This window comes from Cottoperca gobio, chromosome 10 (genome assembly GCF_900634415.1).
Source record: "Cottoperca gobio chromosome 10, fCotGob3.1, whole genome shotgun sequence".
Taxonomy (NCBI): domain Eukaryota; kingdom Metazoa; phylum Chordata; class Actinopteri; order Perciformes; family Bovichtidae; genus Cottoperca; species Cottoperca gobio.
In genome coordinates, this window is record NC_041364.1 from 1,552,808 (window position 1) to 1,566,406 (window position 13,599).

The 13,599-nt window shown below is 44.4% G+C and overlaps 1 protein-coding gene across 1 annotated transcript in view; it reads left to right on the top strand.

Moving 5' to 3' along the window:
- Window positions 1-13,599, top strand: part of slc36a1 (solute carrier family 36 member 1) — a 32,597-nt gene that overhangs the window by 10,010 nt on the left and 8,988 nt on the right. The window contains exons 8-11 of the mRNA XM_029441336.1: window positions 229-456; window positions 3,826-3,924; window positions 4,405-4,571; window positions 5,155-5,324. Of these exons, the coding sequence (XP_029297196.1) occupies window positions 229-456; window positions 3,826-3,924; window positions 4,405-4,571; window positions 5,155-5,324 (664 nt within the window). The remainder of the gene's footprint in view (window positions 1-228; window positions 457-3,825; window positions 3,925-4,404; window positions 4,572-5,154; window positions 5,325-13,599) is intronic.

The window sequence follows — 13,599 nt, forward strand, 5'->3', positions numbered from 1 at the left end:
ACATTTAATAGTAAAACACTGACTTTTACTACTTTTAGCTGATGACACACTTTGATTGAAGTAAGCAGGACTCTTGTTTACTTCAGTGGTATTAGTGCGTTCACTTAAAGGATCTAAATACTGAATAAAAGAAATGAGAAGTTTCTGCACTTTTCAGCAGAATCCGTTCAGTTTCTTCTCATTTATAAACTGACTTATTTCTCCGTGCTTCACCCGCGCCTTCACCAGGTGGTAGAAGCAGCCAACGCCACCACCTTCAGCTGCCACATGAACTACACCAACCAGACCCAGGTGCTGGTGCCGAGCTTTGACTCGCGTCTCTACATGCTCTGCTTCCTGCCCGCCGTCATCCTGCTGGTGTTCGTCCCCGACCTGAAGTACCTGGCGCCCCTCTCTCTGGTGGCCAACTTGGTGATGAGCGCCAGCTTGATCCTCATCTACTTCTACTCGCTCACGGTGAGCACCAGCTTTATCTCCATCGCACTCTCGTCTGCTTTTAACCTTTTAACTCGCAGAAGATCTTTTCTGACTTCAGTTTCGCCTCTCAGTTCTGCTTTTTCTTCCCCTGACGGTGTTTTACATGCACACAATAAAGCAGATGTAGTGATGCTTCTACTTCACATGCGCTGCACGCCTGAGTACTCCAGAGTCCCACTTTACATGCAGGAGGTCAATGGACTTAACGTGCTGTAATTCATCTTTTCATTACAGTCAAAGAGTTTTTCATTTTTCCAACTGTACATATGTTTAATATTACAAATGCAATGATTAGTTTCACTTCAAGCAAAGCTTTTACATGTTTGTATTTGCATATATCAACGCACACAGTAGTATTTCCCGCTGCCGCAGTGACACTTAAGCCTGATTTGTGTCTTGGTCCTGCACATTCAGAGCTTTTAAAACGTCCTTTAGAAAACAGCAGAAACCAGGTCACTGCTAAAGGAGATGCCACATGCAGTATAATGTATACTAATATATATATATATATATATATATATATATATATATATATATATATATATATATATATATATATATATATATATATATATATATATATATATATATATATATATATATATATATTACAGTTTGCATGTAGAATATGCAAATATAACAGGTAATGTCATACGAGGGGCCAGACTAAGAATGGTTCAAAAACGACTTCATGAAAGAAAGGGAAAGGAAAGGAGAGACCCTGCCCGGAGGAAGCCCGGGGCCCCCGTCTGGAGCCAGGCCCAGAGGGAGGGCCCGACAGCGAGCACCTGGTGGCCGGGTTTGCCACGGAGCCCGGTCGGGCACAGCCCGAAGAAGCTACGTGGTGCCTCCCATCCATCCATCCTGTGGGCCCACCACTCATGGGAAAAACCGCTGGGGTCGGGTGCGCTGTCACACGGGTGGCAGTGATGGTCAGGGACCTCGACGGACCAGACCCCAGCAGCAGAGGCTGGCTCTGGGGACGTGGAACGTCACCTCTCTGTGGGGGAAGGAGCCGGAACTAGTGTGGGAGGTGGATCGCTACCAGTTGGATCTGGTGGGGCTTGCCTCCACGCACAGTCTTGGCTCTGGAACCATACTCCTGGATAGGGGTTGGACTCTATTCTTCTCCGGAGTTGCCCAAGGTGTGAGGCGTCGGGCTGGGGTGGGGATACTCACTAGCCCCCGGCTGCTTCTGGAAAACCATCCGGCACCTCAGGAGGGGGAAGCGAGGAACCATCCAAGCTGTATACAGCAAGGGTGGGACCCTGCTGACTTCAACTGAGAAGGTTATCGGCCGGTGGAAGGAGCACTTTGAGGAACTCCTGAATCCGACTAACACGCCCTCTATGGTTGAGGCAGAGCTGGAAGCTGATGGGGGATCATCGTCAATTTCCCTGATGGAAGTCACTGAGGTAGTCAAACAACTCCACAGTGGCAAAGCCGCAGGGGTTGATGAGATCCGTCCAGAAATGCTGAAGGCTTTGGGTGTTGAGGGGTTGTCTTGGTTGACACGCCTCGTCAATATTGCGTGGAAGTCTGGGACAGTGCCTAGGGATTGGTAGACCGGGGTGATGGTTCCCCTATTTAAAAAGGGGAACCAGAGAGTGTGTGCCAACTACAGGGGTATCACACTTCTCAGCCTCCCTGGTAAAGTCTACTCCAAGGTACTGGAAAGGAGGGTTCGGCCGGTAGTCGAACCTCTGATTGAAGAGGAACAATGCGGATTCCGTCCTGGTCGTGGAACAACAGACCAACTCTTTACTCTTGCAAGGATCCTGGAGGGGGCCTGGGAGTACGCCCATCCGGTCTACATGTGTTTTGTGGATCTGGAGAAGGCGTATGACCGGGTCCCCTGGGTGATACTGTGGGAGGTGCTGCGGGAGTATGGGGTGAGGGGGTCACTTTTGAGGGCCATCCAATCCCTGTACGCCCAAAGCGAGAGTTGTGTCCGGATACTCGGCAGTAAGTCGGACTCGTTTCCAGTGAATGTTGGCCTCCGCCAGGGCTGCGCTTTATCACCAATCCTGTTTGTGATTTTCATGGATAGGATATCGAGGCGTAGTCGTGGAGGAGAGGGGTTGCAGTTCGGTGACCTGAGGATCTCATCGCTGCTCTTTGCAGATGATGTGGTCCTTATGGCATCATCGGTCTGTGACCTTCAACAGTCACTGGATCTGTTCGCAGCCGAGTGTGCAGCGGTTGGGATGAGGATCAGCACCTCTAAATCTGAGGCCATGGCTCTCAGCAGGAAACCGGTGGATTGCCTACTCCGGGTAGGGAATGAGCCTTTACCCCAAGTGAAGGAGTTCAAGTATCTCGGGGTCTTGTTCGCGAGTGAGGGGATGATGGAGCGAGAGATTGTGTAATTTAAATATTTAATGACTATGAAGCTAAAATATAACATCATAAAATAGTAATACAAAGATGTCAGCTGATCACTTCGTACGTAATTAATACAATTTTAAAATATATTCTAAATAGATTATATGTTATAAATAATGTTACATTTGTCTAAACGATACAATTACACTACATTATACATCCAAGTAAGCACCACATGCAGTGAAGTGGGTTCAGTGTGCATGTGGTTCTTAAAGGCTCCAGGTAAATTGTTAATGACCCACATTATGATTTCAAGCTTTTAAAACGTTGTTGACCTTCACTGAGAGGAATATATAAACCAGCGTCGTCCAAAGTGAAACCACGAGGACGCTTCCATCACAGCAGAGTCAGGTGAGTTTCCATCAGCCGGGTTTTATGCACATTTTTTAATTTGGACATATTTTATAATAATTAAAAAATAAACTTGAACTATCTGCAGATAAAATGTGTGCTTGGCTGAGGTGGAAACGTTTGTGGATCAACAAAAGCAAAGTAAATAAGTGACACATGAAGCTTCACATTGTTCTCATGGCTCCACTGATGTAACCTTCCTCACATGGAACAAACACGTGCATCATGTTTCCATCCAGTATTCTACGTGTCACACTCACCAAGTAGAAGAGTCTTCTTGTTGTGCAGCGGTGTAATGCTGTTCTCTCCCCTGCTGCTCTCGTACCAACCAAGTCATCACTCTGCCTGCAGTGGATGGAAACGAGCATTGATTTGCATTTTCTTTAGCCGGTTGTTTTCAGAATTGAGTTTGTGTGTGCGATGCTGTGGCAGGTGTGTGTCCGGCTACAGTGTGCCAAACAGATGACGTTTACTGGCTGACATTTCCTTTTATTCTCCCACTTGGGTTTATTTTACAGTAATAACAGTTCCATTTGTAATATTCTGCCTGGCAGAATTCAACACTTGGATTGTAATATCACGTTCACCTGTTCTCTCTTTGCTTCTCTGCAGAACATCGCCAACCCCACCGAGCTTCCAAAAGTGGGCAGACTTAAAAACTACCCTCTCTTCTTTGGGACGGCCATCTTTGCCTTCGAAGGGATTGGAGTGGTACGTGACCGCCTGGCGATACCTCGATGATTAAGCAAGGAGCAAAGTCATTAACATCTAAACGCTTAAAGCACATTTACATCTGCTGTTAACATGAACTGTGTATCTGGATACATTATCTGGATTATGACATGTGAGTCTTTGCATTCACACCTGGTGTGTTAAGTGTTCTCATTATCTCCAATCTGTCTAAAGATATCACAGATTTAAATACGCAGATGATGTAGGCAGGGCTGCTCCTTCCAACATGTTTCATTGTTCAGCGGACAGAATCTATTACATAACGTTTGTTTTCTCCAAACAAGAATCTGTTCATCACTTACATGAGGTGGAACTTGATGCCTGGATGTATAATATGAATAATATGAACGTCTCATTCAGACATTTTCTTTGTTAAATATTTGCATAGTTATATTTTGGTCTCTCGTCCTGTTGACGGTCTCTTTGTCTCTTTGTGTCTTTGAATCTTTGTGTCGGCAGGTTCTTCCCCTGGAGAACAAGATGCAGAGGCCTCAGAGTTTCATCCCGGTTCTGTATTTGGGGATGGGCATCGTCACCTTCCTCTACATCAGCCTCGGTACTATAGGATACATGTGCTTTGGAGAGCACATAGGAGGGAGCATCACTCTCAACCTGCCCAACTGCTGGTGAGATAACAGCAACACTCCCTGGATTCTACTTCTGCGTTCTACTTACTCCTCAGCCAAGTGGCTCCGCTGCTTTAATATAAAAGATGGTCCCAGGTGTTCAGAACAGTAAACACGACACGTTCCATGAACTGAGACCAGGTGTTATCAATATCGAGAGTAATACGGCTCCTCAAACATCACGGGTTATTACGCCGTTATTACAAATGTGTGGTTTGCGTCTTCATGTCGGCTTCGTGGAGGCTTTGATTAAAACCATCCCTCAGACATGATGCGCCCTCGTCCATTCCTTCTGTGAGCTCCTTTTAAAGCCAAATATTCCCATCGGATTTGTTTTCTCGTTACTTGTTACTATCGGCGCAGGAGACGGGGAAATGACTTCCATCGATTGGACTGATGCTGGTAGTGGAACAGATTGGCTTCTTCAATAAGGTTGAACAATCAGAGGCTGTAATTACCAGCATCTGTTTAAAATCAGAAGTGAGCAGGAGTCATGATATCCTTTCGATGGATCTTGTTTTGTACTTTATGAAAGGTTGCACTCGTGCCACAGTTCTCTGACTCTGTCTCTCTCCGTCTGCAGGACGTACCAGGCGGTGAAGCTGCTCTACTGCTTCGGTATTTTCATCACCTTCGCCCTGCAGTTCTACGTCCCAGCAGAGATTCTCATACCACCGGTCGTGGCTCGCGTGTCAGAGAGGTGGGAGAGACCCGTGGACCTGCTGCTCCGCACCGTCTTGGTCATCTTCACATGTAAGTAATGAGTCCTCGCAGTAATGCAGGATTCCATGGATTCAGTGAAGGAGGAAATAATGACTCTGGAAATGCTACATGTGTAATGTGCCATTTAATATCCAGTTATCTTTAGTAAGTTCAAATGTTAAAGGGCTTTTTCTTTGAACAATTTAGAGCTTACGTCATGATGATGAATTTGAATTTGGGCTGAGAGGAGCAGGAGATCAAATCGAGCTCAAGTTCCAACATTAAGTCATGGTGGCCGTCGTGGATTTAAAACTATTTAGATCTTTAAAATGACAGAAAACAGTGAAACGTGTCCATCAGAGTGCAATGTGATGTTTTCTAAATGTCTTGTCAGAACAAAACCCAAAGATATTCACTTTAATATCCTGTGAAACAGAGAAATCTCCTCATTTGATTGGCTGAAAACAGCATTTCTGACATTTCTGCATGAAAAACTCATTTACAGAATAAGTCTATTATCAGCACAGCTGGTGATTGTTTGTCTCTCGCTTGACTTGCAGCTCCACAACTGTTTTAGTTGGACTGATCACAACACGTAGACACATCCAAACATTGTGTGTGTGTGTGTGTGTGTGTGGTTAAAATGCAGCAATGCCGTCATTAATTAAACAAACTGTGATTAACTGAGTTGAATATATTACATCCAATACCGGTCTCCTGTTTGAATCCTCTGGTGGCGATGACCGTGAACTCTCTCGCCTGTTCGGGTACCTTCCTGCTGCACCCCAGGTTGTTACATAATTCCCCTTCTTGAAGCTGTATAAGTTACCATCAGTTTAGTTTCTGTGCATGAATACAGGATGCTCTGGGATCAGCCCTGTGCGATGGGCTGGTCCCCTGCTGCCAACCTGCTCACTGATCTCCATCTTCCTTTCATCGTATATTGTGATGCAGTGAAGTTCAGCACAACGTCTTTATTTCCGTCCTCCGCAGGAACAAGAGACCGCCGTCTGTGTGGAGCGTCCTTCATGGCTGCTGTGAAGCTTTTGAACTTACTTCTGCAGTGCGCCTTGTTTCTTTTATTGTGTTTTTTTATTAGGTTAATTCATAAAATAAAAATGGAGCAGTGACAACCGGCGTACCAGCTGCTGCTTCTAAGCGTTCCCAGCCTACAAACGAATGTTTTTTAATAAGTTACAAAATACCAAGCGGCTCAACATGCAAGCAGACCTCAGACCTGTCTCCTCCTTTAACAGCTCTTTGCCTCTTTGTCTCAGCGATGTAAAGACGGAAGTCATTTACTCGTGAAAATGGAATAATAGCCATGTTGGTGCACATCCCAGTCATGGTTGCTGGTTTGAATCTTTTAACTGGCTGTGAAAAGTCCTAACCCGCAAAACTGAGGGAGGTGGAAGCGACCACGACTCACATTTCGCCACCACTTTGTTCCAGGAACGATGAAGCCACTGGAACTAAAGGTCCCGTCTGCACTTTACCGTTTCCCGCTCATCAGAAGAACCATGAAGATTTGGCCAATCACTCCACTAACAGGGATGTTGTTTAACACCTGGAACTATCACAGACACAAACACTCATTGTGTTTCTGGCTCCTCTGGTGGAAATATTGGTTAAATCCCTGATAAAGTTCGAAACACAAGACAATCCCATCATCACCAGCAGAGTTCAGGAGCTGGTCGTACTTACTGCTTACATTTAGCAATAGCTGCTCTTTTGTTGCTGCGTTCTGTCTTCTTTCTAAGAATAGTTGTGGACCATTTTGTGTCTTCAGAATCTCTTTGTACCGTCTTCAGTGCTGCTTGTATGGAACGATTGTACCGCTTGGTTTCACTTGTGAAGTCACAATGAAAGCAAAGAGAACAGAAGTCGTTTTTAGATTTCTCTACATTTGCTGTAGGTGCTGTATAAGTGGGTAACTGCCGCTGGAGGAAATGTTCTGACGTCAGCAGAGTCCAACACTACTTATGTTGTGTCTTAACAGCCCAGTGTGAGATTAGATGTGACACCAGCACATTGCACTGCTGCTCTCAGAGAAGCAGTAATTGGATGGAAGGAAACTAACCTCATTGAGCCGGCTATCACGTGAAGTGTGTGTGCAGGTGGTTGCCTCATGTCTCGCCATGTTTTATATATTTAGTGCATGTCTTGTGTGTATATATATATATATATATATATATATATATATCACCTTCTGTGTGTTTCTTTGTACCTGCAGTTTTGTGTGTTTGCATGCGTGTGTATGAACGGTTGTGTATTCATGTACTTTACATGTGTGGGAGGATGCTGGGGTCAGCACTTCTGTAGGTTAAGAGTTTATTGCCTGTGTATCTCTAGGAGTGTGTGTGTGATAATGAAACCCAGTAACTTTACAGCCATGTGTCCTGTTGGCACACACTCAAAGACACACCGCATTCCCCCATCTGTTCTCTTTCCTCCCCCGGTGTCAGGCAGCAGGGAATGGTCCCCTGCAATAGCTCTGTTAGGCTTTTTATAGCAGCAATAGTTCTCCAATTGCTATTGATTCTCCTTCAGCCAGGACTGCTGATCCTTTAACTCTGTGACTCAACGCCCCTCCAAGACAATGGTAGGGGAAACACTGGGATTATTGGATGGATGCTGTTACAAAGTGCTTCTAAGAGAAGCAGCCACTAAATGGTTTTTGAAACCAACCGCTCAATTTAAATTTGACCCGTGAGCCTGAAATGAGCTTTGATTGCATTCGGAAGCAAAGTGTGATGTTGGTACAAATCTATTTCTGGATGGATTGTGAACGACAAACTGACGTGACACTAACCGCTGCCTCCTTCTGAAAAGAGGTTTTTTTGTATTGTTTTTGTTGCTGTTTAATGAAAGAAACGCTAAAGAAGCCTTCAAAACACGTCTTGTGAACAACAAGGAGCTCCAGAAGTATCTAGTTTGCAGCAGGAACACCGGACGGAAGCTCACGTCAACATTTATCCTGTTTACAAAGAGCGTGTGTGTCAGATCAGTAACACAGTGCTCATATGTTGTTGTTGTTGTGTAGTCAGTAGCATGCTAACCCTTTTATCATTTGCTCCAAAACGCAGTTTGCTGGATTAACATGAATGTGTTTACAGGACACGGGTCATTAACATGTTTTGGTTGCATCAAATTCACCATGAACATTATTGATGCTAATAATAATTTATATTTAATATTATTTCTAACTCAGTCGTTCCCAACCCGGGGGACCAAATAAAACACCTATAATTGATGTTCTTCTTAGGAAATACTCGATTCTTTCCCCTTCAAATGAAATAGTCCAAGACTATAACTTAATGAACTAACTTGGATTTACTACCTCAAAAACATTTCGTAAAATACATTTTGGCAGTTATTAGTTTCCTTCCATCTTCACCTACGTCTACTTGCACCACCTCTAACTTGTGAATGGGTCATGCATAGCCTTGTGGGTAATATGTAACCCCTGCAGCCAACAATATACAACTAGTTTCACTTCCTGTGTAGCTGTTGTGTGTCTGCGTACTTTTTAAATCACATCAGTGTGAAGGGAGATGTGAAGGTTTCATAGTGTACCTGATGAATGTTGCAATCTGAAGTTGAGGTTGATACAGATGCTGGTTTCTCAGCCCCAGGGAGTGCTTCATGTCTTTATATTATACATGCCTTATAGGACAGCGTTCTGTATTGGAAGCAGGAACAGGGAATATGTATGTCGGGGAAATGGAGCAGAGAATTGGATGTACTGTCGAGGCAGACGTGTTTATCTTGTGCCGCTTATTTAACTGATTTACAGAAGACTATAGTGCTATCCAATGCATACTTTAATAAATAGTTAAATAACAAGACATGTCCAGCCTCAGTTAATTGCTATTCTCTCCTCACAGCGCTTCACGTGGAGTGAAGCGCTGTAGTTTCCTCCTTTATGCAAACCACGGCGCTTGTTAGCCCCAGGATCTTCATTTCCTTCATTAGCTGAGATTGGTTCCTGGAGAGAATTAGGCAGATTCCACGCTGTGCAGGTTTATGCACATGCATGTTGATAAGCTAATAAAAGGAAATGTATGCATACATGTGCCACTTCATGTCTCTGGGTCATTTGCAAAGCAACTCTTGGCTCCATTGCCGCTGAGTGTGTGTTCTGTGAATGTGGAGATGGAGATTGTGCAGCAACAACAAAGGACTTTGCCTTCAGTTGGATCCCACTGATGCATGCTTGAATGAAGGAGTTGAGGGGGCTGGAGGAGGAATCGGGATGCTCCTCAATGCACGTCTGCGAGTAGGAGATTGCTTTTGGTTTTGAATGGAAATACAAGATGGGTTTGAAGAAGTGCATCATCTTCTGCGTACGTGTGGAACGAATCTCGAAGAGAAAACCTCCGAGAGTCTCAGTCTTTGAATCGAGAGCAGATGTTGGTTATCGGCGGTCCAAAGGGAGACGCTTTTGTTTTTATGTTTGTTGTATATTTTAGTGATGCGAGTTTGCTTCTGTGAGGTTATCTGAGTGTGCAGGCTGACAAAGAAACAAACCCCTGAGCAGCCGTACACACAGCAGGTACATCACTCCTCTAAAGGTTACACAGCGACGTAAAGACTCCAACAGTAATACCCAGAGAGACTTCTGGGAGTGTTCAGGAGAGTCCTAGCGTAAGTCTTCAGCGTGAGGAGGAAGTACTTCGTCTTATTGACATATTTGTTTACTCGCTGTGTCGTTAAACATTTTCACGTGTCTTTGCTTAATATGAGATTAGTCAGCCAACAAATCATCTTGTTGGCTGTCTGCGATGGCGAAATGGATTTCCAATGATTGATGGCGAAAAACGCCACAGCGAGTGCAGTTTTCACTGCTTAAATGTATTCTGTTGATTGTACGTTGGAGCGCATTGAAGAGGCAGAACTGTGAAAGGAACATTGATTCTGTGTCACCAGAACTACGACAGATCTTTGTGTTTCCCCGTCATTGGTTTGAGTTCGATGTCAAACGGTCAGATAAGAGTTAAAAGAGACGACGGCCCTGAGCAAACTCTCTCTCTGCTGAGCTGTGCTTTGACTTGTGCTCCGGCTCCAAAGGTCAGGACATTTCAATGCAGGGAGATTTCTTTTGAAGGGAGCACTCTATTCTAATGTACCAGAGATAGGTTGAGGGGCGGAGGAGCTTACTGTTGCTGCTTTTTGGATCAGAGAGCCTCTAAGTGACAGCTGCAGGGATGCTTTATGGCTTTGCCTTTTTTTTTCTTGCCGTTGTATTTACCATGATACCGTTATATTACAGGGTTTACAAAGATTACCCAAAGGCAGAGTACTTGGGTTGCCATTTGATCTGGGCAGGTACAGTCAGTGAGTGACTGATGCTTAAATAGTTGAGAGGGGGGGGGGGGGGGGGTATATGCACTCATCTGACCCATTGTTCGTATAGAAATATTGATTAATGCAGCTTTAAGTAGACTTCAATATTTACCTGTAAGTCAATAAAGAGTTAGCTTATTGCTAGCCGTTAAATCCAACCCCAATCCTCCCATGGTTTAGCCAGCCAAAGACATAAATACCTTTTATTTATTTAACCCAAAGAGCTTTACAATCTGTACAGCAAGCAGCGCCCTGTACGCATCGACTGTAGTGCTGATAAGAATACAACTTAATCAATCATTGTGTGCAATATTCACTCTTACAACTTTTATTCAACGACTGTGTACTTATACTATTGTTACTCTATTGTATTCTATTTAATTGTGTACTGGCCACTTTACTTTCTTGTTCTTTTGCTGTAACATGGTACATTTCCCCGCCGTGGGACTAATAAAGGATTTCTGATTCTCCGCTGACCCAAAGCCAGAAGAACATATCCATATAAACGCTAACTACAAAGCCTCAAAGCCTCAGGTATTGACCCTCGTTTGGATTCCAATTCAACTCTGTCACATTACAGAGTCATTTGATGTATCGTTAAAGCCCATATGTGTGCGATTTGAACTTCTCTGTGAACCCCACCCTTTGGCCCCTCGGGTCTGAACTGAGGACATGGATGAATGGTTTGTTCCCAAAGCACATAGGCTGCAATTTTCGGCACCATTATATATTTCTTCTTCTACGTACAAAACTAATGACATCAGGACCATTTCAGAAGCAAGCTGTGAAAGCCAATTTTCTTGCATTTTCTTGCCTGCGATATTGGCTGTAACGGTCATTTCCTTTTTGCTTTTAAAGTGCTTCCTTTGTCTGAGTCACTTTACCACAGGCTTGAGCAGAGCAGCTAGCGTGTGTTGTTAAGCTGTTGATGGGAACAAGAGAGGACATGATGTCGTGTGAGCCTCCTCTTCTTTTCTCTTCCTCCTGGAGCACTGTGGCACAAAGGTGACATGCTACTGGGAATGCATGTTGCTGGACTGAAGCTCTGTCATGTTTTCACCCTTTCAGAAACATGATGTGTGCGTCTCGTGGAGCTAATTCACTTGTGTGGTTTGGTCTTTGCTTTGTGCGCCTGTGTCGATGCATCTTAAGTACCTCGTGTCTGTTAGCGGCAGTGAATCAATGACTAGATGTGATGAATCTATGTAGGTCCAAAGGTCTATTTCAGAAACAATTAATCATGTCAATGGAGAGAAAAGTAGTTCAATTACACAAACTACACAATTATTCTTTTTCTAAAACCTATTTATTTATTTTGTACTTTTAATTCATAAGGAAAAAACATTAAATTAAAATAGAACAATTGCATACTTTACATGGACAAACGTATGTGGGGCCTGAACATTACACTTACATGTGATTGTGGTTCTCAGCCATTAATCTACTGCTGTAACGGCCTCCACTCTTTCCGTTTCAGTCTTTGGGAGGCGACGGGCGTTGCTCCCATTCAGACACAAAAACATTATTGAGATCCTTCAGCTATACACCGTGTTGGTTCCTGAAAGCTGTTGGATGGAGTCTGGGCTCTGGTCCAGTTCTTCCACACCAAACGGGGAAAACGCAATTGTTTTAATAAGTGTTCCTTCAACGCTCTAAAGTGATTGAAAAGAAGTCTAAGAAATGAAATTACCAGAAGGACCCCGACCTCTTTGGATTAAACTCATTCTGTATTAACGTCTTGGTGCACATGTCCCTTAATGTGACTCTGCGGTGGAGTAAATAACGACACATTAAATACCTCATTAATCACGTTGTCATTATCACAGCACCCATAAGGTAACAATTCTTCAATGATCAGGAAGAACAGCCCTGTAGGTCACATCTGACAAACCAGTGTCTAAATGTGCAAGTCATGTTTTCAAAGTAGCCTGAACGACGACCTCTGTCCCCGAACATCCAACCCACATTTCACCGTGCTTCTTTTAGCTCGGCTGACGCACTCGGAGTGGCCGGACTGCGAGCAGACAGGTCAGCCGGAGGATTTCTGTCTTTAGCATGAACCTCCTGCTGGGCGGGGAAGGTCAGCCGCGCCCCCCAACTCCATCCTCCCTCCCTTCCACTCCTCCTCCAGCCTCATCTGCCTCATACTTTCTGTCAGCCTGTGACTGTCTTTAAATTGTAATGGCACCAACATTTAGAGAGCTGTCGCCCTTATTTGGATGAATTGGAATATCAATGGACAGTATTGGTCTTAAAAATCTCATGTGACCCAGTCTGCAGATCAAGCAACCCCGCGCCTCGGTTGCGTTCCCTCCGACCCCTCTGGTGTTGTCCACCTTAATCCATTCTCTGATTTGATATCCCTACTCTGCATTGTTCAGCCCCCAACAAGCCGAGCGTTGACACCTAACATGCCTTTTTAGAGCACTGCATTGACGGGCGCACATTGCTTCACTCCTGGATGAAATATTATAATACTTGTAAATGTTCCTATACTCTGAGGTGTCACTATGATCACTGGTGCCAGAACTGAGTATGGAAACCTGAGCATGTTGTGTGTAGAATCCTGACATGACGGGACTTTTGAGTGTTTTTAGTTGTGGTGCAGTATTCAGCAGGTGATAAATACTTGTACTATATTATACACACAGGAGAGTCAGCAGAATGTCAAACAGAACGAGCGTCCTCCATCGTTAGGCGATGACAACCAGGACCAAAGTTACTGCGACGCTATGTCCTCTGTGTCTTTTTGACAAATAATAGTACAACACGTTTCCAGAGCAGGACATACAGGAGGACACTCTGTCCTGTTGTCATTCAAACTTTTTTGTGCACCTTTCAGACTCCTTCAAAAACACAGAGTAGAACCCGAAGGGCTCTTAAATATAGACGGGCTGGTGTGAAGTCAAGCCAGGAAGGGACATCACTCCGTCTGATCCCGTCCCTTGTTTATCCTCAGCCTGGTTTGGTGAGGAGGAGA